This window comes from Chelonia mydas, chromosome 11 (genome assembly GCF_015237465.2).
Source record: "Chelonia mydas isolate rCheMyd1 chromosome 11, rCheMyd1.pri.v2, whole genome shotgun sequence".
Lineage (NCBI taxonomy): Eukaryota > Metazoa > Chordata > Testudines > Cheloniidae > Chelonia > Chelonia mydas.
Window position 1 is genome coordinate 14,075,450 of NC_051251.2, and position 26,679 is coordinate 14,102,128.

The following is a 26,679-nucleotide window of genomic DNA, read 5'->3' on the forward strand; positions in this document are numbered from 1 at the left end:
GAAGTAGAGGTGGTTATTTTCCAGTCAATAGATTTGATAGACAAAGGCAGTAATTATATTTTTCTAAACATGGGTCCCACTAAGTAACATGACCTTTTCTCCTTTAAAAGTTTATCTGCCACCTGGAATTTAGAGGCAAAAGGGCTTCCCAGCAAGACTTTACAGGGGATATGAAACCGACCAATGTCAGCTTTTCAAAAGGCTGAGGAGAGAGGCATCATGTATAAAGACAGGAACTTGGGTTGAATTCTGCATAACACATATTATGAACTGGGAAGTCCAGATCTGAACATTTCCTTAACTTTTAAAGATTGAGTTCTGATGTGGTGAAAACAAGAACTGCACGAGCAGAAACAAAAATTAGATGAGCAAGTGGGAAAAGCAAGAACTAAACTTTTGATTAGAAATCACCCTCTCTTCTGGGGCAGGGGAGTTTTTGCCAACTTGTCTTTGTTTGTTAAGCTCATGTTGGGATACCATCATTCAATCACATATGCCTGTCAATAAATATTTGCTGCATTTTGACAAAGGCAGGGTTTATCACTTTGATTTTGTTACGCCTCTCTCCCCATCTCTACTGAACTTTCAGGGGCAAAGACCTTGTATCCACAGTTGTCTCTAAAGCATCCACTAGAACAATACTGGTGCTATATAAATAATCAGAACTACTAATTGTGTGAACTTCTTTGAAGACCATGAGCTTAGGCCTTGAAGATAAAGTTTTAACCCTATTTTTGGCACAGCATTTGACTGCTACCCCACATACCCAACACAAAGCATGTACAACACATGTAAATGTGTACTGGGATATGGGCATATGTGAAAAGCTGTATGCCCTGTTACGAACAGAAAGTGAAGAGTTTTAAAAACGTGTACACCTCTCGGATACAATGGTGATGAGCGCAGTCCCAAAGCCTAGATACCGACCTTAATACAGGCAATCCCTATGGCCCGTGTTCTACAGAAGGTCAGACTAGACAATCACACTGCTGCCTTCTGGCCTTGGACTCTGTGGAATCTCCTGAATGAGAATTCAGCCTTTGGAGAAGGAACTTTAAACTCCAGCTGGGGCCCTATAAAAGCCATTTCTTCAGGAGGTACACTGAGCCTGTGCCTCCAGTGGGAATTGGCCTGAGTAAAAATGGAGTGAGGATCTCAGGATCTGGCCTGATCATTCTGAGGAACCTCCTCTCCCATGTCCGATTAACAAAATCAGAAAGCACAAGGACACAGAGGTATCGGCTGATGCAACAAGCACAGATACTGTTTGTAATTTCCTTCATTGCAGAGAGTGAGGGAGGCTTGATACATGTGGCTTGCTATTACAAAATGATGGATGAACTAATATCACACAGATTCACTGATTGCAAACGGAAACCCTAGGAGGAGCTACTTTAGTCCAAGGAGCATTATTTACCATACTGGTGAGACAGGCCAACTCCCTTAATTTATGTGTGTCATAAAAATAAAGGGAAGGGTAACCACCTTTCTGTATACAGTGCTATAAAATCCCTGCTGACCAGAGGCAAAACCCTTTCACCTGTAAAGGGTTAAGAAGCTAAGATAACCTCGCTGGCACCTGACCAAATGACCAATGAGGAGACAAGATACTTTCAAAGCTGGAGGGGGGAAACAAAGGGTCTGTGTGATGCTTTTGCTGGGAACAGATCAGGAATGCAGTCTCAGAACTTCTGTTAGTAAGTAATCTAGCTAGAAATCCGTTAGATTTCCTTTTGTTTAATGGCTGGTAAAATAGGCTGTGCTGAATGGAATGTATATTCCTATTTTTGCGTCTTTTTGTAACTTAAGGTTTAGCCTAGAGGGATTCTCTATGTTTTGAATCTGATTACCCTGTAAGGTATTTACCATCCTGATTTTACAGAGGTGATTCTTTTACCTTTTCTTTAATTAAAATTCTTCTTTTATGAACCTGATTGATTTTTCATTGTTCTTAAGATCCAAGGGTTTGGGTCTGTGTTCACCTGTACAAGTTGGTGAGGATTTTTTATCAAGCCTTCCCCAGGAAAGGGGGTGTAGGGCTTGGGGGGGAGGATATTTTGGGGGAAGACGTCTCCAAGTGGGCTCTTTCCCTGTTCTTTGTTAACACGCTTGGTGGTGGCAGCATAGGGTTCAAGGACAAGGCAAAGTTTGTACCTTGGGGAAGTTTTTAACCTAAGCTGGTAAGAATAAGCTTAGGGGGTCTTTCATGCGGGTCCCCACATCTGTACCCTAGAGTTCAGAGTGGGGAAGGAACCTTGACAATGCGGGATGTGCCACTGCTCTCATTTGGATGTGCCACTGCTTCTAGAGCAAGTTTTAAAAATGCTTGTGGCTGATGAGGTTTCAGCCTCCTGGTTTTGATGATGCATGTGCCTTGCCTCCTCTGAATCTGACCCAAGAAGGGAAACTGGATCTATCAGTCAACGCTAAAGAGAAAGGAACCAGAGTGGAGACTGGAAAACATTAGCAGATTTCCTTCTCTTCATAAGGCTCATCCCTCTCTCCAATTATCTACTCTCTGAGTTTGAAATGAGTTGTGTATTCAGATCACTTACGGGTGACACTTACTGCACTTGAGCCTGCTTAAGAATCAGGGTCCAGAGAATCTTATTACACGAGTTCAGGGGGGACAACACCCCTTTGCCTCAGAAACCACTCCTCCTCTGTGATGTGATCTCTCTCAGGGGATGCCTACACGAGAAACGTAAGTCAACCTATATTAGGTTGACTTACAGCCACTGCAGTAATTACTGAGGTGGTTCATGTCCACACTACTCTCCTTGGGTCAGTGGTGCGCGTCCTCACCAGGAGCACTTCCCCTGACCTAAGAGAGGCAGTGTGGGGAGCTGAGAGCCTGGTCTCTAAGCTCTGCTGTCAACTCCCTGCTGGGAGTCCGGCTACCCCACCAGTTCCCGGCGGGCTCCCCCACAACTTCCCATTCCCCATCGGGAGCTGGGAGGGGTGGCTGCACAGGGCTTCTTGCCCTGACTCCCAGCTGGGAGCAGGGTCCAACCACCAAGCTCTTCAGGGGCACGGGGGCCTTTAGCTGCCCGGCTTTCTTGTCAATTTCACAGCTCCTGCCATGAAATTAACATGACAGCCAACAGCCAATGTAAGGAATGCAGTGTCTACACAGACACTGCATCACCCTAACTACACCGACATAAGCCTTACGCCTCTTGTGGAGGGGGATTTATGATGTCGGTGTAGTAGGGCATTTACACTGGTGGGAGGAAGGCTGTAGTGTAGACATTGACATAATTAGGATGACATAAGCTGCCTAACCATGTAGTGCGAACCAGTCCTAAAACTTTGTGGCATGGCTCAGACACATTTCACTTTGTGTGTGACACTGTATTATTACATAGAAGAAAATTCCACAGTCATCTAAGGGAAACAAATGTAGCCAGGGTTGCACAATAATATCAAAGCACAGGAAAAGGGTTTTGGTAAACTTATTTCTTATTTTAAAGTAACATTCCTGTAAGCAAGATATACTGTACACAGCTCTGTATGTGCTACTGTTCATCCACCACTTTACAATATGTAAATGTATGGTGCAGGGGTGTGTTGTGGATCCTTAAAAAGAGAGAAAATGCTCAGTACAAATAAAAATCAATGCATCAGACATGGTTGTGTATAACAGACAGTAAAGGGTGGAAGCCATTATGTATCTACATATAGGACAGTTAACTCTGCAAGCTTTACACTCAATCATCAGTGACTTCCTGACAGAATATTACTGTTGCTAATGCATGCTCCTGCTTTATATTTGTATATATTTCTATATTTCCATAGAGCCTTATGTCTGAGGATCTAAAAGAACTTTTGACTATGAACCAATCTTCATAATACTCCTGAGAGGTAAGTATCATTACCTCTGTTAATAGATTGGGAGGCTGTGAAACTGAGAAACAGAGAGGTTAAGGCCCAGATCCTCAAAGGTATTCATGTGCCTAACTCCTCACCTTTAAGGATCTGGGCCTTAGTGACTTGGCCACGGTCATGAAGGAGGTCCAGGGAAGAGCTAGGAAGAGTGCAGGGCATAGGTCTCCTACTCCTATGCTTTAACTTCCACTATCCTTCCACCCTGTGCAGAATACATGATTGCTGGATACCAGACCGGCCAGGTTACCCAAAGATTTACGAGTATTTGAGTGAGTTGGGTATTTCATTCCTTTTCTGTCTCTAATTGTTTTGTGGCAACTGGATTTCCTGGTTTACTTTTGGCCTTACTGGTTATTAAAGATTTAAGGAACAATTACTTGCCTCATTGATGCATATTTTTAAAATAGCTAAAGAAACCAACAGTTTTACAAACACCGAAAGAAAGAAGCAAGTCCCAGCCATGGACAACAGCAGCGCAGTCTGTTGGAACTTGTGGAATTAAGACATCTTATGCCAGACAGCAGTGTATCATGCCCATTTCGACACCATCTTAGGCACATTCCACACCAGCATCTTCATTGTGGCTGCAGTTGTGTTCCCCCCATTTGTTTTTTTCACAGTTCAAAATGGAGGATTCCGTTCCACTGCACTCCACATTATCAAGCCAAATCTGACCAGAACCTTTTTGGGGGGTGAGTGGTTAAAAAAAATAAATAAAAAGCAAAATAAGTCACTGTAGAGCATGGGAAACAGACATATACAGTCACCCAAAGAAATCTGTAATGTGAATCACAAAGACGACATTCTTTAGGTTTCACACTTCCCTTAGGGCTAGACTGAGCCTCAAGGCACAGCTCTGTGTCGGGAGCGGGTACCTGTGTCACCCCAGGAGGAGGCCTGGGAAGGAACTGTGACAGTCACATTTCCCCTCCCTACTTTGCCACGGCTCCCAAGAGAAAGTAACGGATTGCAGCCTTTTACTGGGGGCAGCTGATTTCCCCTCTAACAGCAGCTTGGCATTGCAGGCTGGCGCACTGGAGGGTGGAGTCAAAGCTCCACCTTTTCCCGGCCCTCCCTCCACCCATCTACAGGTGAATGGGAACAGTGGGCCTGCAAAGGCTGCTCTTCCCAGTGCTCAGTGACCTGCAGTGCAGCTAACTCAGATGGAAGGAAAGGGCTCTTTGTACAGGTTATGTCCATTGCGGCTCACAGCGCGGAGTGAGGAAGAAGCCTTCCCTGGTGCACCTTTACCACCGTGTGTGTCCTGGTAAGAGCAGGTCACAATTCTGTCTTTTGTTACCAGTGAAAAATAGAACAAGGTCCCCCGGCAAACTCCCCCCAAGGGAATACATAATGAACTCCTGAAACAAAACACAGGAGGGGAAGGAGCTGGCTGGATTGCAATCAAAGTTGTCATCTGACATGTTGGAGGTGGTCTCTCAGCTTGAATCTCATGCACTTTGCTTCATATATTGCCCATGGTCACTTCCAAATGGAAAGGGTAACACTTACTTAAGAGGCCTTTGAGTACCCCTCTGCAGAGAATTACACTTGCCACTAATATAGGGCATAACTAAGACAGTGCACAGATTTAGGTTAGATGGTTTCATCCAAATGATCACTACCCTCTGGGTCTGCAAAACTGGGCTGGAAATTTTGCAAGAGCAGACTTTCTAGTACTATTGTGGCACTTCTGCTTCCAGCTTTGGCTAGAAGAAGGAAGTGCAGGGGCACATGGAATTGAGAGATCAGAGAGGAAACACCATTGAGTGAACTTTTGTGAACTTTGGAAAAGTTGAGTGAGTTCAGGTTGTGGGTAAAACTTGAGGGTGGGTAGAGGATAGAAGGGTTTTCATTTTAATTATAATGATTCACCTCAGTGATAGTCTCAAGCGGGGATATGTGCACTAATCCCAGCAATCCTATTTAACACAGAAATCTCTAAAAACCTTGCTTCTGTTGATTATCCCTATATCTGAATGGCTTGTGCCCAGTTGTGCCATAACACTTCCATATAACTGTTCTGTAAGTTCTTGATTGCTGGGTGATTATTCTATAGGTTATGATACTGCCCTCTTTACTTTAGCAGAACACCCATTTGCTTCAGTATGAGTTTTGTCTCGGTAAGAGTGGCAGGGTCCGGACAAGAGGGGATGTGTGGGGGTGGAGGCAGGGTCACCTCGAGATTTGTGCTTGGCTTGTACTGAGCATGCTCACACAGACTGAGCATGCTCTGTAACACTGCTGAAGCCGGCTGCCCTGACTCGGCCCCCCCTCTTCCCCATCGGCAGGCATGGGTTGCCTCTGGTCTGGACCATCATAATTTCTCTTTCAGAGGCCAGTGGGATGGGTGGGTATTTTGACAATCAGGAAATAGAAATAGCAAGTGGGAGGGAGATAAAAGGACGAATGGAAATTCTAGAGTTATCCTCTGAGGAAGCATATCTGCAAAGTCCATGCAGCTCACATATGAATGCAAGTATCTCAGTATTTGCAATCAAGAAACTATATATTTTGTACAACCTTAGACTGTGATCCTGCACTTGGAAAGAATTTTAGGACTTCCCGTGCAATAAGAGCAGCACCAAAAAAGTGTGGCACCCTGGACTGAAAAAATTCCAGCTCTGTATCTGAATGCCTGGCTGAAAGTGGCTTGGGTGCCAGGAGGCCATGAATACTGCCCCTGTAAAGGCTGAATCTTGCACCAAACACCAACCACACTATATAAAATCACAGATCACAATTTGGGATCAGGAATGTAATTGGTGATTTGGGTGATTAGTTATTAACTTACCTGGGGGTGCCGTCATGGTGCGAACTGCGTGGCTATATCCCAGCATTTTGCAGACCACGGTTCCATCTCTCTCATCCCAGGCATCATCACATATTGTTCCCCACTTCTCTTGGTACCTAATTTCGACACGGCCCTCCCTAGCTGTCCCATTGAGCCTTATATTGGGGTGGGAGTAGCGTTCCCCTGATGGATTAGAAGGTTATGAAATAATTGCATCAATTACACACACAGAAAATAAGACGTTTGCATAAGAAAAATGACACAGAAGAATAAGGTGCTAAACCCAATAACACAAACGAACGGCCACACCTAAATGAACATGGCTACATGGGAAACGAGGATGCTGTTGTAGCAAAAATCAGATCAGTTCAGGACCCTGTGATAGATATGATGAACACAGGTCTAGCTTGAGACTCTTGAATCAGTTTTACGCCTGTTATTCGTACAGGTTATATGTATTATTGTGGGCTCGGGATTGTATTCTACTCCAGTGGGGAGGGTTACTGCAGCTCCTCCAGGAACTAAAAACAGTGGGGTGTGATTACTGCCGTCCCTGGGACCAGTAAACAGTTCCAGAGAAGTACCAGTCTCTGTGGTGGTTTGCATATACTGGTTCAGAGTGTGTTCAAGAGACCTAGGAGACTGGGGTATAAAGAGACAGGCTTTCATTTTGAGGCAACAAATGGGCACGACCCTTTTGTCCAAAAAGGGGGTGGCGTATCAAACCCCGTGGAAGGACTGGAACATGCAGGGTCTCCATAGATGTCACGGGGGAACACTGGTAAGCTTAATTATGCGTTTAGACCTTTCATTGTTTTATACATTGTTTCTGTAAGGCTCTGAGAGAGCTGTTGGTTACTCATAACCACTGGCGCATGCCATTCATAGCCCTTGGAGAGAAAACAAAGCGCAGAAGCTGGACATTAGTCAGACCTGCTGGGATAAGCAAGGGCAGTGCAGGGAGGTGGGTTACAACCAAACAACCCTGCTCCGCAGGAAGAGTGATGCAGGTCCCTGCCCAGAGATTGGTGATGGTGAAAGGCCTCCTTGAACAGACCCTGGGAGGGCTCAGAGGTGCAATTAATTCAGAAGCATGACAGCCCTGATCCGGCAGGCACTTAAACACTTGCTTCACTTTATGCACGTGGGAGGTTCTGTTGACATCATTGGGACTATGCAAATAGTCAAAGTTAAGCATGTGTCCTGGATATATACTGGGTCCTATATTGTGCTGGTGTTACAGGGCAAGCTATGGAGACGAGATAAATGTCTAGTACCTGGTTCAGCCCTGTCACCTTTGGTCCCTGGCAGTCCTGTTCCAAATTAAAAAAAACAATCATTAGACAGGCTTTCAAGGTAAAGTATAATGATTACCATTATGTCTTAAGCTGGTGTTGATCGGAGATGAATGCAAATGTTCAAACAAAACTCCAGCCCCCTCACACTTTTAGAATTTGAAATATACTCCTGGAATTAAACTCCTGATGTGGTTAAGCCCCTGGGACAGCTTTGGAACTCATGATAGCAGCATGTTAAAAGCAGCAGGAGTATTACGCACTGCAGAGTATTTGCAATGCACAACACTGGTGAAAAGGTCCCGTGATGGTGTATATACGTCAGTGTGCAGAATCCTGCTATATTAAGTGGACAGTATTTTTCTGGTACTGCCATGCATATAATATGTATCTTAAATGTTATAAAAACAGCTACAGAGTATACATTTTAAAAACCTTGTTTTTTAAAAATACATTTACAAACAACCTCCAGCTGCTTATGTTCTTTGCAAAATATAAAAGGCCCTTTCTCTATTTTATGGTCAAATGGCCTACAGCAATTAATTTGACCAGCTCTTTGCTATCAGGCACTGTCTCTCACTATGTGTTTGCACAGAACCTCGCACAATGGGGTCGCAATCTCAGTTCACATCACCAGGCGCTACCATATTACAATTAAAAAAACCCAATAACAATGAACATTCATAATAATTATATGCACTTCTACAGTGCCTTCCATCCAAAGATTGCAAAATGCTTTAAGGATCTCAGTGTCTTAATTAAAAAAACCCTACACGAATAAAGGTTTATTACCTTCCTTTTATACATGGGGAAACTGAGGCAAAGAGAGGGAAAGGTCCAGATCCTCAAAGGTGTTTAGGCATCTAATTCTCAGTGAAAGGTGGGACTTAGGCACCTAAATACCTTTGAGGATTTGGGTCTAAGTGATTTTTATCCAAAGTCAAACAAGAAGTCAGTGGCAGCCTCAAGAATAGGAGCGGGGTCTTTTGACACCACAGTGCCACTTGGGCCCTCTTAAAGGATAGTTTAGTTGGAATGCACAAAGGGATCCCAAATGTACTGAAAAAAAAAGCTTCCCACATCCTTTTTCTTTTGCTAAAAGCACTAAATATACAACTCTTCCTTTTAAAAAAGTATAACTATATAAATAGACATACACAACCTATTTTGTAATCTGGTAGGTGTGTTTTCCGCATCATTAACCAGAGTTAGATGCAGGAGAAATCTAAAACTACCAGGCTGCATATCGGCATCTGAGTCGGGTGTGGCCTAAAGCAGATTTCAAATACGTGTCTGGAGTGAATTCAGAAATCAATTCTTAACGTACGATCCAGTCTCCCTGTTCTGATTGGGGCCAAATCAAGTTGAGTTCAGTGGGAGTTTTGCATGTGTAAGGCTGGTTGGATGGGGGCCATGTTATATCTAAAAGAAAAGGAGTACTAGTGGCACCTTAGAGACTAACCAATTTATTTGAGCATAAGCTTTCATGAGCTACAGCTCACTTCATCGGATTGTAGCTCACGAAAGCTTATGCTCAAATAAATTGGTTAGTCTCTAAGGTGCCACAAGTCCTCCTTTTCTTTTTGCAAATACAGACTAACACGGCTGCTACTGTGAAACCTGACTTTATAGCTAGTTCATCAGCAAAGATGCAGCCTCCATCTAGGAGTGGTTGTGGGCAGGGACTGGTTAGTGTCACAGTGAAGTGGAGTGATGTCTCACTATAGGGCTATCTGCTCATGTTGATGTTCTGCGTTGTTACTTCTGGGCCTTGTAAGATGCTGTCTCGGCCACTTTGGGGCAACTGGGGACCTCGGAGCTTCACCCAAGGAGGAAAATATATTTCAGTCCTGTGCAAAGCGAGAGTTATTGATAAAAAAACCACTAGTAGCTGCACTGGTGCTGGAGCCACCAGAATAAATAAGGGCTGGACTGTGCCTTTACAGCTTGCCCGGTGTAAGGTAAGAGTGTAGCTGGACTACCCCAGAAACAGCCCAGGGAGGAATTGTGACTCTCCTCCTCAGGCTTCCCCTTTGCTCCTTGGCTTGTGGGCGTAATTTACTTCACAGGGCGCAGGGTAGTCCCCCTTTTTGGGCCAGTTGCAATATTACAACAAAAAAACTTCAAAAACAGACTCCAACAAGAGACTGCAGAATTGGAATTAATTTGCAAACTGGACGCCGTTAAATTAGGCTTGAATAAAGACTGGGAGTGGATGGGTCATTACACAAAGTAAAACTATTTCCCCATGTTTATTTCCCCACCCCACCCCCCCACTGTTCCTCTCACCTTCTTGTCAACTGTTGGAAATGGGCCATCCTGATTATCATGATAAAAGTTTTTTTTCTCCTGCTGATAATAGCCCACCTTAATTGATCACTTTCGTTATAGTGGGTATGGCAACACCCATGTTTTCATGTTCTCTGTGTGTATATATCTATCTTCCTACTGTATTTTCCACTGCATGCATCCGATGAAGTGGGTTTCAGCCCACGAAAGCTCATGCTCAAATAAATTTGTTAGTCTTTAAGGTGCCACAAGGCCTCCTCGTTCTTTTTGCTGATACAGACTAACATGGCTACCACTCTGAAACCCGCCTTAATGTAGTGTCCGAAAGAAATATCTCAACTCAGATGCAAGCAGTGAATGAAATTTTCCTTGTAATGGCTGCACTGAAATGCACTTGTTCAAGAGGCAAATTTATGAAACAAGACGACGTAGATGAGTGACATTAAAAGAAAACGTGTTTGTGTCCAATACAGAGTCACACAGGAATTGTTCAAGAACTGGGCATTTTTGCCAAAATACTACCATTGCAATGCTGGCACAATTGCTGGTCCTCCAAGTTATGGGTGTCTACGGGCCGGTCGCATAATGACACCTAACTTTACTGATCAGTTTTTAAATGTTTTTTCCAGTCAGTCAATCTTTCCCTTTCCTTATTACAATTGCTTCCCTTTATTTTCACTCTTCATTGCAGGCAGATAAATAGATATTGTTGAATTATTAATTTCTAAAAACTTACAGAGGAGACTTGCACGGTGTCTCTGCTGAAATAATACAAGGGAACAAAAATGAAATGTAATGAACTGCACTGGCAACTGGGGGGACATAAAGGTGGCCAGGACCAGAGTATCTGGCCCCATGACTTTAAAATCCTTTGCATAATTTTTACCAAAGTTTCCAGAAAGATGATACTATAGGATGAGATGTAGCACCCAAAATGTCAGGAAGATTGGTTTCTGTGTGTGGGAACTTGGTAGTGGGGTTGAAAATCAGGTTTATAATGGAAAGCTAGCAGTAACCTTAACCATGGAACAACTACTGCAATTCCATAATACACACACACAGTGCAAAACATACCAACTACTCATCAGAAACCTTGATAGATAGTCTTACCTCTAGGTCCCATGTCTCCTTTGGCTCCTTTCATTCCTGGTTCACCTTTTGGACCTGGAGAGCCAGAATTCCACCTACTTCCCTTTTCACCAGGTAGGCCTCTAACCCCTAGGTGGAAAATATCAGAGAGCTGATGCCTTTGGCAATTTCTGAAGAAAAGAGCATGACAAGTATTACATGCAATCACCTTCAGAAGTCAGTGAAACATTCCATGGAAAGTACCCTATTGTGTAATCATCTCTTTGCATAATTTAATACAGCAAGTGCTTTACCCGAATCTCCCTGTTCTCCCTTTGGTCCTGGAATGCCATCAAAGATCATCAAAACCAAAATAAATAAGTAAAATAGATATTATCACACTTTTAAGCTCCCTCAAGCTTACATTTATAGTCTACTTTTCAATTCATGCAGATGGGAAGGCACGTTCGTTCTCCAGCTAATGGTTAATGAAGTGGATAAGGCACATACAATATATAAAAATAAGAACTTATTCACCTAGGAAGATTGGGTTTTCAGATCCAAGGCTTAGAGGATAAGTGGATCTTTTATGATAACATACCTAAATTGACCCTAGGTGCCAGATACACCCCTGGGGTAAGTCACAGTAGCTCCGTTAATGTCAGCGGAAGGAGATTTGGGGTGGGTTATCTTAACCTGCTGCACTTTATGTTCTTAAGTTATATCAACAGGTGCCTCTAAGGACCCTGGGCACAGCTACAGAAATAAGTATCCTGCCATGGCAGCTTGGCAGAGCTCCATGCCCACTACTGTAGGTCCACACTGCATGAGTCTGTCACGCATGGGATTGAGCATCCTGCCTCCTGGCTTGAGCTGTGCGTTCATTCCAGTGCATCCCCCTATTTGAATAACTTGTGTTGCTGATGCTGGACGTGTCTTGTTTTCCTTTACCTGCTTCTCCTCTCTGTCCCTTTTCACCTTTAGGTCCCCTCTCTCCTGGGATTCCTGATGTTTAAAAAAAGGGGGAAAAAAAGGGTACATGGGTAACAAATACTTAGCAGGGTATTATTTTACTAAATTAAAAATGCTGGTAGCTACGTACCCTTCTCCCCTCTCTGACCAGGAATGCCATTTAAACCAGGAAGTCCCGGGGCACCAACTTCTCCATTCAGGCCTTAAAGATGAACAACAACAACAAAAGTGAAGTACAAAGAACTATAAAGGACCCAAAGTAACATAACATTGCTCCAGGGGCTGATCCTCTACTGCCCCACACCTTGTGTAGTCATCTATTCCTGTGCAGAGTGAGAGCAGAGTGGATGTAAACCGCGTCCATGTTGGAATTCTCCACTCACTTTCACTAGTGGTATAATTTTATAACCAACTTTGCACTGTGTAAATGAGCATACAAAGTGAAAGGCAGTGGAGAATCAGGTCCACACAGCATTTCAATCTGAAGGATCCCAAAGCACTTTCCAAAATTTAGGTCAAATTCTGCCCTGGGATGCATACAAATGGTTCACATTGACTTCAAAGGGAGTGATGTGTATAGAGCCAAAAGGAGAATATGGCCCTGTACACACAGAATATGGCCCTGTAAACACACACACACACACACACACACACACAAATTAGGGCTCTATGGAAATTTAATAAGCTTCTATATAAATTGCTCTAAAAATCTATAGATGTTAACAGAAAAGAAGAAATTTTCTATAGATTTTCTAAGTCATCCCACAGAATTTTAGAGAAGGGATATAATTCTGTAGGATAGTTCACAAAGCCCAGAGAAAGGATAGCAGCTTCTACTAGGACTTTTCCATAAGGGGTGAAGAACACTCCATCCATATGCACCTGCAGGGGAAATGTTCATAGACAGAAAGCAATTACCTGTGTTGCAATTTTTCCAGGTTACTATGGGACAGATTCACCTTTCATTTACACTGGGCTAAATCAGGAGCAACTCCATGGAATTACTCTAGTGTGAAACTGATGCTCAGAGGATACTCAGTACCAATATCTTCATATCTAAATGACATGATGAGTCAGGCCGTGAAGCAGGGGAGACACCATATGAATTTAGAATTAGACAAAAGGGTCCTGATTCATCACTGCATTATTCCAGTTTGACACTGGTGTTGCCTCAGTAGAGTGAAACTGGTGTGAAAGTGGAGTAATACAATGGTGAACCAGGCCTTAGAGGATTAGAAAGGGACTTACTGGGTGAAATTCTGGGACTGGTGTAACAGACTGACAATTTCCTGCAATATCGTAAATGAACTTTATTGAATGAAGTTAAACCTTATTGAATTAGTTTTAAAATCTTTGACATTCCTTGTGTTAAACATGCAATGGTGCATGTGTTACTGTGTAATTGTATGTATTTTCATACAGTTGGGGGTGATTACACAAATTCACTCAGGTTGTAAAGAACCCCACCACCCCTGGAGAGATACGTGTATACTTGTTCAACCTAGATTCTCCAGGGACTGACAGACAAAGGAAGGATTTTTGAATAAATAGCCTGCTTTTAAACTGGCGCAGGGCCTTTTTCCTGATCCAGTAAATGGACTGGACCTCTAATCCACAGCAGGCCCCAATCTTTCGGGTAGGGTTGGAAGGACTGGCCCTGCAGAATCCATGTTAGGGTTGGGGTTAATTCTGTTAAACTTATTAGCATGTGCGTAGGTTCTTTTATTGTTTTAATATGTTTTCTCTGCAATGCGTTATCCCTTAAGAATAAAGTGGGCGTGCATAGGAAGTGCTGCATGGTAACTTATAACTATCGACAATCATTCTATCATCAGTCTCTCAAGAAAAAGCAAGCAAGTGTTCTTGGCCAACCAGTCTGTGATGGGAAATACACGGTGAAGGCAAGGAAGTGTGCAGACTGGAAATACCAGAGTCAGAAGGGAGAAAGATGCAGGTCTCCGCCCAGAAAGGCAATGACTGGGGAACTGAAGCCAGAGAGTGGATGCCCTTGCTGAACCACCGAGGGGAGACAGAGGTGCAGTTGCCCTGGACTGTGATTGCCTATGATATGCAGGAGGGCAGACAAGATGGTCGTACTGGGCTCTCCTGACTTTAAAAATCTATGAAAAATATAGAACAAAAGATCCTACTTCTCCTTTCACTTACACCCATTTACAGCAGTTTTACACCAGTGTAACTCGACTGAGTTCAGTGGAATTACTCTTTGAGTCCAGTGGTGTACGTGAGACAACAGGCCTTGAATCTGTAGCTTGCTGCGGGATTGGAGGGAGGGCAGATGTTGTGTTTATAATATTCTTCCTTGGTAATTGAGACAAATGGACATTTCTCAGTTACAATCACAGTGGGTTTGATTTTCTTTTAAATTAGACTTTCAGGGCCAATCCACTGTGGCTGTTAACTGACTTCAATTAAATCAGAGCCGATTTACACCAGCTGCCCCTTTTTAATGAAATGTACCTTTAAGGGAGATCAGTGTCATACCAATATGAGAAACTTTTCTTTTTGCCTGGCTTACCTGCCTCTCCTTTCTGTCCTGGAAGTCCTGGTGCACCCGCTGTACATACAATACAATATTGGTGTTAGCGTTAGTGATATTTGTACAAATTATTAAACATGGCATCTCCCCTCGCCTCCACCAACCCCCAGCCAGATTTGGCTTTTTGCCTTATTAACTTACCGTTTAAATCTGACTGACCTGCATCTCCCTTGTTTCCAGGAGCACCAATTGGTCCTCTGGGGCCCATCTCTCCCTTCTCACCCACTTCACCTTTACTTCCTCGAAGACCTATTTAACAATACAATGAATGTGTATAAATCAAAGGATTGGAGTCAATCTGTGTCTCTCTCCCATTGGCTCTAACAGCATCAGCATCTGGCCCTGGGTTTGCATTTCTAGATCTCTGACATTTGCAGTTGGTAATCAAGATACTTATGACAGAATGCAATAAAATGTTTCAGAAGGGATTGCAATTCCCTCCTTCCCTTTTCTGTTCCAGGATTTTCCTAAGATTCCTAGAATTTTTTAAGATCCGTTTTGCCATTCATGAGCCAGACCCTCAGCTGGTGCAAATCAGTGGAATTCTGTGAAATAAATGGAACCTCACTGATGTACACCAGCAGAGCAGTAATGTTACATTTCCAAATGTTCTGTGTATAATCATCATTCTCGGCTCATATGGACCACTTCCACAACATGTTTCCACTTTCCATCCTGTTTTCGGCTCATTCTCCCTGTCCACATCTCAGATGTGGCTGATGAATACCAATGTAATGCAAGTTACACAGGCGAGAGGCACTGCATAATTCTTCTGTTTAACTTACACAAAACTCTGGCTTATATGGGATATAAACCACTCAGAGGCAGGCTTTACCATCACTCTAACCAACCAAACCTGCACATGATTGTGCATTTAAATTGTATTGTATTCGTTTATACCATATAAATCCTTCTATAAACACCACTGCTATAATCAGGGATGTGCTGATAATTAAGTACCTGCTTCTTTCATTACACGTACATATCCTAAAAGAGAATATAAAAGCTCATTGCTCTGAGTCAGCATTTCTGGAGAACCACCCTTCTTGGTGCACTGGCATAGCAAGAAACAAATAAGGCAAATAACCTCATTCATCCAATCCCTTTATAGACTGGTAACCCCATGGTCAGAGATGTCTGAATCTTTGTGGAAACAACTCATGGAGTAACAATACATTTTACACTGTAAACGGAAAAGACTTAACTAGGAAGGCATGTGAAATTGTTAAAACTGCGTAGGTAAAAATAAGCAAATTGCCTTACCTGTAGGTCCCCTATCTCCTTTCATTCCTGGTTCACCTTTTGGACCAGCGAGGCCACTGTCCCCTTTACTTCCATCTTCACCCGATGGTCCTCTTAAGCCTGGATGAAAAATACCAAACTTCTGATGCTTTGTTGCTTTGAACATCCCATGAAAGACCCATCACGCACACACTACAAAATGCAATACTAATATAAGAGTCAAATTTTGCTCTCATTGTAGATCCAGAGTGACTCCGAAGATGGCAGTGCAGCTATTTTGACATAGGTATCTGTCACTGAGGGCCAAATTTGGGTCTATCTGTGTAAATTCAGTACTGTCCGCTGGATTCTATTCTCATCCATTGGTTTTACTTTGGTTTATTTCTGTTAACTTCAATGGAGTTATTCCTGATTTACACAGGTATGAATGAGAGCAAAATCCATAGTAGCAACGCAATGAAGGAAATGCATTACCTTGGACTCCTTGGTCTCCTTTTGTCCCCTTTGGTCCTTCTATTCCTGAAATTCCAATACATACATATTAATAATAACGATTAATGGACAGGAAAGGTAGATATTTTTGAGCCTATGCAATCCACAGGTATTGGGCCAGATTCTCAGCGGATGTAAATGGACAGTCACTCCACTGACATAAATGGAGCTTTGCTGATTTACACAAGCTGTGAAACTGGTCCAACTGTCTATGAGCCAAATCCTGCTGTCCTTGCTCAAAGACTGATGTCAGTGGGAATTTTTCCCTGAAAAGGCTCTGAAATGTATAGGCAGTGAACTGCAGGATTTGGCCTGAAGTTGTATTTCATTGTTGTAAGTCATGCTGCACAGCAAGGAAGACACGGATGCTCGATGTTTAAAATGCTTGCTTAGCATAAACATAGACAAGCACCATGGATGGATGAGATAAGGGGAGCAGCAGAGCTGACTTGCTGCCTGATTGGCTGTGGGGGCCCTTACCTAGTGAGACTGGTGTGATTCCAGGGCAGAAAGCTTGCGGTCCCCAAGCTGGGGGTCGCAGTCTCCCTGCATGTCAGGAAAATCTGATGTGCGTGAACATTCTGCTCCCCAGCTAGGAGCCTTGGGGAGAAGGGAGGGATGAGGGAGAACCTGGTCAATCCATGGTTTGACATGGTCCTAAATGGAGAATGAGGGCATTGGCTAGGGGACTATAACTGTTGTGAATGCACAGCACAGCCTGAGGGATAATTCCTTCCCCAGCATGTACCATAGCCCAGCCATTTGGGCTGTGCAATAGCTCCAGGATTTAGTCCTAATGAAAGGCCACATTCCAATCTCATTTACACGAGTGAAAAATTGGGAATAAATGCATACACGTTAGTAGAGTTACTCCCAATTTATCCTCTTGTAAATGAGACCAGAAACTGGCCGGAAGACTGGGTCTCCAGGAACAGGACACACAGGACAACTGGATTGTATGTTCATTACAACATACACATTTTAGTGTGAATCTTATAGAGCAGTGGCTGATCAAATTATGTTGTATCAGTGTGGCTCTATCAGTAGGAATGTCATCTTTGAGACAGAAAGGTAAGTTACCCTCCAGTTACTAGTTATGACCCATAAAAAACCCACGTAAATCACTCTGATTGCTGCTGCGTGTTCTGGTTTTACTGAACTTTGGGTATTCAGTTCTTTGCTTAGCTCTTCATTTACTTGTTAGGAGATGCTGCTACTAATCCTTCCTTACCTGCTTCTCCCTTGGCACCTGGAGCTCCTACTCTTCCGGGTATCCCTAAAAATATCAAAGGAAATATGTGGATTGAGCATTATGGACGATAACATTTGTACAGGGCTGTAAAGGTAAGTAACTCCGTACCTGGAGTTCCATCCTTTCCAGATGAACCTTTCTCTCCTTTCTGAGCACCTCCAGCACCCTCTTCTCCAGGATTACCTTGAAATTGAATTGACAAAAAAAATTAACATCAATTCTTTTGTGAAGACTGAAACCACAGCTCCCAAACAAGTAAACTAACTGCAAGACACACACAAAACCTGCAGCTACGGAAGCTCATCACACCTATCTACTTGTTTTCTATAAGTGAATGGGGTGAAAGTCAGAGAATATCACAGGGGTTATAAAGGACATTCCTCAACAATGAGTGGGATGTGTTCAGAGGCAGATTACAGTTCTGTGGGGCCCTGGGCCAGAGCAAGTGGCTCATTCCCCCCCTGCACTCCTGCCAGGGAGCAGGGTTGGGTCAGGGGGCTTCCCCCACTCCCTGGCAGGAGTGCTGAGTGGGTGGTACAGGTTGGGTGCGAGGGGGTGCCCATTTTTACAGTTGCCCCAATTGGCCAGGGCCCTGGGGCATGGGCCCCATTGGCCCAGGGGCTAATCAGCCACTGGATGCGTTCACATCTCTCCGAGTTTGCAGTGGGAAGCATGTGCTTAAAAAACATTTCAGGTTTAAAAACAGTGGCCAAAATGCTCACATCCAAAGTGCTTAACATTGGGTATCTCAATCCATATTTAGGCACCAAAATCGAAGTGCCAATGGGAAGTCTGAGAATCAGGGCGTTTTTATTTCTATTTGTTCTTATGATGCAAGGGAGGGTTCATTTCCATGACTTACCCTTCTCTCCTTTCTCCCCAGGAAATCCAATACCTAAAATACAAATACATCCACTTTTGTTCTCTTCTGCTTGTCTACATTGTTAAATATGTCCCCACCCCTCTCTGAGTTTTATGTTATTTGCTTACCCTTTGACCCTGGTTCTCCTTTGCTTCCAGCTGGTCCTCGTAGACCCATGTCTCCCTTCTCACCTTTTCCTCCTAGAAGATGGATTTGATGGCATAATGAACAAGTGTAAACTAAGGGCTGTGGCTCACTGAATTGAATAATAAAATGTCCATTGGTTGTAATGGGACCAGGATTTGACCGTAACTAGGACCAGATCCTCAGATGGGTGTAAGATGACATAGCTCCATTGAGTGCAATTGAATTATGCTAATTTACACCCAATAAGAATCTGGCCTTGTGTATATTTCAGCATGTAACCAACATCCTTTGGGTGATAGAGTAAAAAACAGGAGGAGTAAGCACTTGAAAACTTGAAATACTTTTCACCTTGACTTCCTTTCTCCCCCTTGGCACCTCAATTGAACAGAATAAAGCCTTCATTTCAGGCAGGCTGAGATAACGTGGCTAAGAAAAAAGACTGAAATTGTATGCACTAGTTCGGGGGTTGGCAACCTTTCAGAAGTGGTGGGCCGAGTCTTCATTTATTCACTTTAATTTACGGTTTTGAGTGCCAGTCATACATTTTTACGTTTTTTAGAAGGTCTCTCTCTATAAGTCTATAATATATAACTAAACTATTGTCATATGTAAAGTAAACAAGGTTTTCAAAATGTTTAAGAAGCTTCATTTAAAATTAAATTAAAATGCTGATCTTACGCCGCTGGCCCGCTCAGCCCGTTGCCAGCCTGGGGTTCCATTCACCTAGGCCGGCAGCAGGCTGAGCAGGGCCTGCGGCTGGGACCCCTGGCAAGGAGCCGGCAGCCAGAACCCCAGACTAGCAGCGGGCTGAGCGGCTCAGCCCGCTGCCACTCAGCCCACTGCCGGTCTGGGGTTCCGTCCGCTGGCTCCTGCCAGCCAGGGTCCCGGCTGCCAGCCCCTCTCAGCTCGCTGCTGGTCTGGGATCCCAGCCCTGCCCACATACAGTGGGTACCTACCTTCTCCCTGGTTCTAGCCCATTCTCTTCCTCTCTCTCTGCACTGAGCTGAGGGTGGGAGTGCACTGAGCACAGGGCTGGGGGTGAAGGAGCAGGCTGGGGGTTGGGGTGAAGGGTCTGGCCAGGAGATAGAATGAGGGAGGGGGCTCAGGGTTGGGGCAGGAGGTTTGGGTGTGGAGTGCTTACCTGGGAAGCTCCCATTTGGTGCAAGGCGTGCAGGTGGGAATGGGGCGGGGGGGTGAAGGCGCTCCCGTTTGGTGCTCTGGGTGGGGGTGGAAATGGGGGGGGTGCAAGAGTCAGGGCATGGGGTGTGGGGGGTGCAGGAGTCAGGGCAGGGGGCTGTGGGTGTGTGAGGAGGGTGCAGGAGTCAGGGCAGAGGGCTGGGGGCATGTGAGGTGGGTGCAGGAGTCAGGGCATGGGATGTGGGGGGCTGGGTATGTGTGGGGGGTGCTGGAGTCAGGGCTGGGGTCATGGGGGCGTGCAGGGGTCAGGGCAGAGGGCTGGGGGTGTGGGCTAGGGTCGTGGGGGTGGTCCCAGCCCCCTGCCCAGAGCGGCTCACGGCAGGGGGCTGGAGGGGATATGCCCTGATTCCACCCCCTTCCCCAAGGCCCTGTCCCCACCTCTTCTCCACCTCCCCCCCGGAGCAGCGAGCACACTGCGGCTCCGCTTCTCCCCCTCCCTCACAGGGGCCATCAGCTGATTGGCCGCTGGGAGGGAGAGGAGGAGGGGCAGGAACCCAGCATGCTGGGGGAAAAGGCGAGGGAGGGGACTAAGCTTCTTCACCCTGCCCCCACGGGGGGGGGGGGTGGAGAAGAGCGGACTGGGGCAGGCAGGATTTTTAATGGCACGCTGCTGCCTGCCGGGGTCCTAGCCTGGGTTCGGCAGCGTGCTGAGCGGGGCCGGCGGCTGGGACCCGGCAGGCAGCAGCGTGCCATTCAAAATCGGCTCGCAGGCCGTCTTTGGCACACGTGCCATAGGTTGCCGACCCCTGCACTAGTTGGACACCAGTTTGAAGTATAAGTCTTGGGGAGATTGAGGAACAGAAAGTCAGTGTCAGAAAAGGGAAGCTGGGTGTCTCTTAAAATGGCATGTGAATCCATCTAGGAGAAGTAACCTTCACATCTGGGGAGTTTTAGGGCTTGATCCTGAGCATGTGCAAACCCCCCACCACCACCATCAAGTCAGTGGGCCCAATCCAACTCCCACTGAAGTCAGTGGATGTATTTCCATTGTTTTCAATGGGAAATGCACGAGGACCTTACGCAGCTATTCTATTGCAAGAACAAGTGCCACAATTTGGGGTGCAATCCTATGAAAGGCTGAGGCCCCTAGTGCCATGTGGGAGCTGCTCAGCACTTTGTAGGATCACACCTTAATCATGTAGGAAAACTGACATATTGTATTACTCGTTGTGGACTAGATTGAGCCTGTAGGCTCAACCCTGAGTAAAAGGTGCTGTGAAACTTCTCTGCAGTTGTGGCTCCCACCCGGTTCCCATCAGTTCCTCCCTTGGTCCCATCCAGATTCAAGGGGGAAAGTAAGTTACTGATAAAGCTCTTGATAAAATACAACTTACTTCTCCCCAGCTACCCTGGCTAGTGAGCAGCAGCGGAGAGGGGAGACGGAGTTGTGATTCTACTAGCTCCCTGCTTCTCCCCACCCACTTACTCAGAATGGGGAGTATCCAGAGAACAGGGACTACACCCTGCACCAAAGCCAGACTCCCAGCAGGCCATGCAAGGGGGTGTGGGAGGAGCTTGACTTCAATGGGACCACTCACGTGCGTAAAATTATGCAGGGTAGAATTACGTCTTTGCAGGAGTGGGGCCCAAATGACTTATTGAATAGGGTTCCAAAATCTAACTTCCGATTCTGTACAGAACAGGGGAAGGGAGGGGGAATGAAAGAGAGGGGAAGCTGTTCATTGCTTAAATATTTACTTACCTGGAGGACCAGGTTCTCCTTTGATTCCAAGTTGCCCTGAAATAGATATTTGATGTGCATTTTTAAACAGTCAGCACTCAATCATTGACTGAACAGTATGTTAACAAATTTAGCTCTGAGTTGAAAATGTCATCCTCCCTGCAGGAAGACTAGAAGTCCTAGAGAGGCCTGAAAAAAGTCTGAGCAACATTGTGTGGGTGTCCTGGGTGGGGGGACTGGGTACAGGGAGCCCACGCCCATTCCAGCCCAGGAAATAAACTCTAGCTGCAATAAAGTGGGACCCCGAAGGGATATGCCAGCCTGGGCTCCATACTGCCACCCTATGCACAATCTTATCCAATTCTTCGGGCCAGATCCTCAGCTGGTACAGATCATCATAACTCCATTCATTTTCTGTGGCAGCCACTGTTTACTACTCTGTGTTTATACAATGGAGCCCTGTTCCTGGTTGCTCCTTAAGTATTTATTATATTTTCATAGCAGTGGCTATCTCTCACATCGTGCTTTTCCTTGGTAGATTTCAAAGCACTGCACTTTGCAATCTTTAACGTATTTATCTTCACCACATCCTCTGGGAGGCAGGGCGGGACTGTCACCCCCATTTTACACATGGGGAACTGAGGCACACAGAGGCTAAGTGACTTGCCCAAGATCATGCAGAAAGGCTGTGGCAGAGCACTGAACTGAATCCAGGTCTCTCATGTCCTAAGGCTAGTGCCCTAACCACCGGACCATCCATAATAATGTGTCAAGTTAATGAAGCTACACCATTTAGATGAGCTGAGGATCTGGCCACCACCCTTCAATCTTAGAGAAGAAAGCTGGAGTTTCCCACAGGGACCACTGAATTGTGCATTTTCTATTTAAAGAAGGCTTTGATTCTTGTACTCCTTGTACAGCACCATCAGGCTTTCAGATTATGTACAAAATATGACAGTCAAAAAGATAAGGTGAAGCAGAGAGATACCTGCAGCCAGTGTGATATTGTTCATCCTCATCAATAAATTGTGGTTGCTGACCCTAATGGTGTTGATTTCCTCTTCTAAGCTTCCAATCAATGTTTCTTCACCTCTAGTGTTCTTTCTATAAAAGGTGCTTTCTGGAAGAGTTTCATTGTAGAAGGGGCTGACCAGTTCCTCTGGTATATATGAGCTGTCTTCTCTTTGGATTTTGCGTATTTCCTCCTGCATGTTAAACACTGGGAAAATGGAAGGCATCATGGAATAAATATTCTCAAGCTCCTTCTATCATCCTGGGAAATTCCGGCTATATAGGGCAATTTCTATTGACTGGCCCTGAGTTCCTGTAAAACAGACACTTCTTTCCTGCATGACAGGTAGAATGTTACCTGAAACCGGGGCATTTGTACTGGGCACAGCTCAGCCATGCCTCCGTACTGGGCATGCCTCAGCCATGCTAATCTGGCTACACTGCTATTTATACTCACGCTAGCTCAATGAGAGTACATTAAGCAGGGGAATACACCCCTAATTTATAGTGTAGACATAGCCATTGGCTCTCATCTACTTATGCAGGCATTTTTAGTATGCCCTTCATTATTGTATCCAGGTGCCACATATGCCTGGCTACGTGACCAGATATGACAGCAACATATCTAATATGCATCTGGGGAAAAAAACAGTTTCTAACAGAGGGAGCCTTAATTCTTAGAGTGCTCAGGATCATGTACTTGTCCTCCAAAAGTTTCTCTGAGGAACTGAAGGAAAGCGTACTTATCCTCCTCTGCTCTTCATGGCACGCATCTCTCACACCCCTGGAACACTGAGATCAGCTTCCTGGCATGAGGAGAGAGCGTGCACAAAACTCTCCCCACCCTTTCTGTGTGTAAGCTTTCAGAACCAGCCCTGAGTGACAGATGGGCATAACAACCATTTATAGGAGTGATATTGATTGCTCTTGGATCTTAGCTGGATAATGTTTAAATACTCTACCAGGATGTCTATTTATAATGCACCGAGCATCACAGTATCTTAACTGGCTGAGCGAAGGGGGACTCTCCCAGGCAGAAAGAAAAGATATGAGAATGGTGGGAAGGAGGGGGAAGTGAGGAATGGGGGACACACAAAGCACTCTGGAATGTGAGACAATGGTGGAGGAGGGACGCATGAGGGACTCAAAGAGCCCCCTGACAGAGGGAATGGGGGGCACACGGAGCCCTTGCCATAGTGGGGAAGGGGAGAATGAAGAGGAGAATGAGGAATAGTGGTATGGGGGCACACAGAGCCCCTGGCATGATGGGAGAATGGGGGACACTTGAGGAAGAGGGAAATGGGGAACCCACAGAGCTCCTGGCAAAGGGGAGAGGGGAACGGGGGTTGCAGGGAGTCCCTGAAATAGAGGGGTGGAAGGGTGACACACAGGAGCTTGCTGAGGCAGCGACTGGAGGGATGCAAAGAGCCCCTGGCATGTACAGTAGGCTCATCCTATTGAGGCATGAAGCCCTCTAGGATGGCGTATTGCAAAAGCATCAGGCACAAACACGTTGCCAACCATTACAAGGATTTCAAGGCTACAGTAAATGGTTATTTAGGAAAATTACCTTTTAGCGCCAATAGTCCCAGGCCTATAGTTAGCGTCATTAAGTAGATTGCCAGTGCAGTCCAAACACAGCATGCAGAAGGCTTCTTCTTGCTTTGCGGTTCTAAAGTCCAGCAGAAACAAGACAAACATCCTTTCAAATCACACATTTCTTTGGCCAATTCTGTGCAAATAAAGTATTTGTAACATTCTTGAAACCCGTGCCTTATCTACACTTGCAGGGGTATGTGGGGTACATGTAGCTACACTCTGCTGGGAAAAGCAAGCTGCGTGCACACTACGCTGTGTAGCTACATGCAACAGTGAAAAGCTCCGGCACCGGGGAAGTAGCAGGAAAAGGGTCTGGCAGTGAGGAGCTCCTGGAGTCTTTCCCCGCTGCTAAAGTCTTTCACTGTGGTGGGGAAAGGCTCTGGCAGCATAAGAACATAAGATCAGGAAGATTCCTGTGATAGAAGGCACTGTACACAGAGTTACAGTAGGAGCACTCTGTTGGTACTAAAAGGGGAGGAATTCCTGTGAAAGGGCTATAATTCGAAAGCTTTCACTTAGAAGCTACAATATTTTTTTTTTTAAAAATCAAACTTTCAAAGAATTGTTCTTCAAAACAGCTCTTCTGTCCCCATATGCACACACTGAAAGATCCAGAAGCACATGATCCTGTCAAAAATCTACAAACTCTTAGTGAAACAAGAGTTTCATGCAGTGAGTGCTAGGACTGTACAGGCTGTAAGTCAAGGCAAACTTAGAACATAAGAACGGCCATACTGGGTTAGACCAAAGGTCCATCTAGCCCAGGATCTTGTCTTCTGACAGTGGCCCATGCCAGGTGCCCTTAATTGAGTTTTGCAAAGTGTATGATGCTGAGTCATAACGATTAAAAAGAGCATCATCTTCATTAATGTTACAATAGAACTGTTTTGAGTCAGCAACAGTGTTTTTATATTGCAATTCATAAATTTACATTTTCAGTCAGCTTTTGGTGATTTGAATATCTGAAATATTTTAGGCATTGAAATTTTACACAATGGAAATGTATTTAGGTTATTTAAAAACCACTGGAAGAAAAAATGGTTAGTGTTTGCCCGAGATTATCTCCTCAGCATTTTTGGCTGGAAGAGATGTGTCCCAGATACATCTCTTCATTAATGTTCAGATACATTTAGGAGCAAAAGTCACAGTAAAAAGGCATTGCATATGAAATGCAAATAGATCAGCTATTTTCTTCATAGATCAGCCTAAACACTTATCAATCAATTTAATTAAGCAATAAAGTACTTTACCATGTAGTTCAAATGTGGTGGTAGCAGATGAAGCAAACCTAATCTTGTCTGACATGGTGAACATTTTGCTATCACTCGAAATTTCATCTTCAGCGTAACTCTTTGGATTTTCCATGGTGAATTTTTTATAGTTAACCTAGAGTCCTGTCCGATTACAGACACTGAGGAAATATGGAACTTTCCACTTCATCTGCTGAATTTATGCCATCTGCTGTGCATTCTGATTAACTCGATTTTTCTAGACTTGCCAGATACTTTTGATGTGGTAATTTGATCAGTTCCTCAAAAATCCTATAACTAAGATGTTTAGCTTCTCCCTTGTGCTTATATTAGAACACAATCTGGATAGACCCTGCAGTTTGATCCTGCAAGGTGAACTCAATAAGAATAATGAATGCTCAACACCGCTAAGAGTTGCTTAGCACTTTGCAGCATTTGAAGCCAAAGTGGCCAGCCCGTATGCAGGTAAAACTCCCACTGAAATCCATATGATGTTTGGTTGAACACAGACTTCAGGATCGTTCCTTAGGGACAGAAGGCTAAATGTTGAATGTTAACACAATAGTGTAGCTTGCACTGAAATTACATTTAGTAAGTGCGCAAAATGAGAGTGACTGGGGGAAGGCACTAACAGGAACATGTAAGGGTATGTCTACACTGCAAATAAAAGATGTGTTCTGACCTTGGGTTAGCTAACTCAGGTTAAAATAGCAGTGAAGAAATCACAATTCACCTTTTAACTCCTTCAAGGTTAGACGCTGGACTATAAGCCTATAGAGGAGATTGGGGTTGAACGCAAGCTGCTAACCTGAGTTAAAAGCTGAGTTGCTGTGTCTTCACTGCTATTTTAACTCGAGTGTATTTATTTTCAGTGTAGACATACCCTAAAACAAAGCAGGTCAGAGCAGGGGACCTGAAGATCACTGGGGTGGATTTCAAGTAAAAGGAGTACGTACAAAAAGCTGGCAGGGCCGATTTCTCTTACACCCTCCTTTTAGGCCTTGTCTACACTTGCAGGAGCATATAGGGTACATGTAGCTACATGCTGCAGTGAAAAGCAGGCTGCATCTACACTATGGTGTG

At 44.7% G+C, this 26,679-nt stretch overlaps 1 protein-coding gene across 3 annotated transcripts; it reads right to left on the minus strand.

Moving 5' to 3' along the window:
• Window positions 1-3,339: 3,339 nt before the first annotated feature.
• On the minus strand, window positions 3,340-25,827 carry MARCO (macrophage receptor with collagenous structure). 3 transcript variants are annotated; one of them, XM_043525697.1, is made up of 18 exons: window positions 25,597-25,816; window positions 24,318-24,419; window positions 22,725-22,955; window positions 21,758-21,793; window positions 18,840-18,911; window positions 18,712-18,744; window positions 17,958-18,032; window positions 17,829-17,873; window positions 16,580-16,624; window positions 16,127-16,225; window positions 15,005-15,112; window positions 14,843-14,881; window positions 12,437-12,508; window positions 12,286-12,339; window positions 11,377-11,484; window positions 7,960-7,995; window positions 6,683-6,865; window positions 3,340-4,569 (listed from the first exon to the last, which is right to left on the minus strand). In XM_043525697.1, the coding sequence occupies exons 1-18, from the start codon at window positions 25,709-25,711 to the stop codon at window positions 4,439-4,441; spliced, it is 1,584 nt and encodes a 527-aa protein (XP_043381632.1). In that variant the 5' UTR covers window positions 25,712-25,816; the 3' UTR covers window positions 3,340-4,438. The 3 variants fall into 3 exon arrangements, with proteins under 3 accessions (XP_043381632.1, XP_043381634.1, XP_043381633.1); XM_043525699.1 differs by having other exon boundaries at window positions 3,445-4,569; window positions 15,023-15,112; window positions 25,597-25,827; XM_043525698.1 differs by having other exon boundaries at window positions 3,445-4,569; window positions 14,843-14,887; window positions 15,023-15,112; window positions 25,597-25,809.
• Between the last annotated feature and the right edge of the window lie 852 nt (window positions 25,828-26,679).

Coding starts and splice junctions, on each gene's coding strand:
- MARCO (XM_043525697.1), bottom strand. CDS start 25,711: ATGGAAAATCCAAAGAGTTACGCTGAAGATGAAATTTCGAGTGATAGC. Junction 22,956..24,317: donor GGGACTATTGGCGCTAAAAG/GTAATTTTCCTA, acceptor CCATTTTCCCAG/TGTTTAACATGCAGGAGGAA. Junction 6,866..7,959: donor AGGTGACAGGGCTGAACCAG/GTACTAGACATT, acceptor CTAATCCATCAG/GGGAACGCTACTCCCACCCC.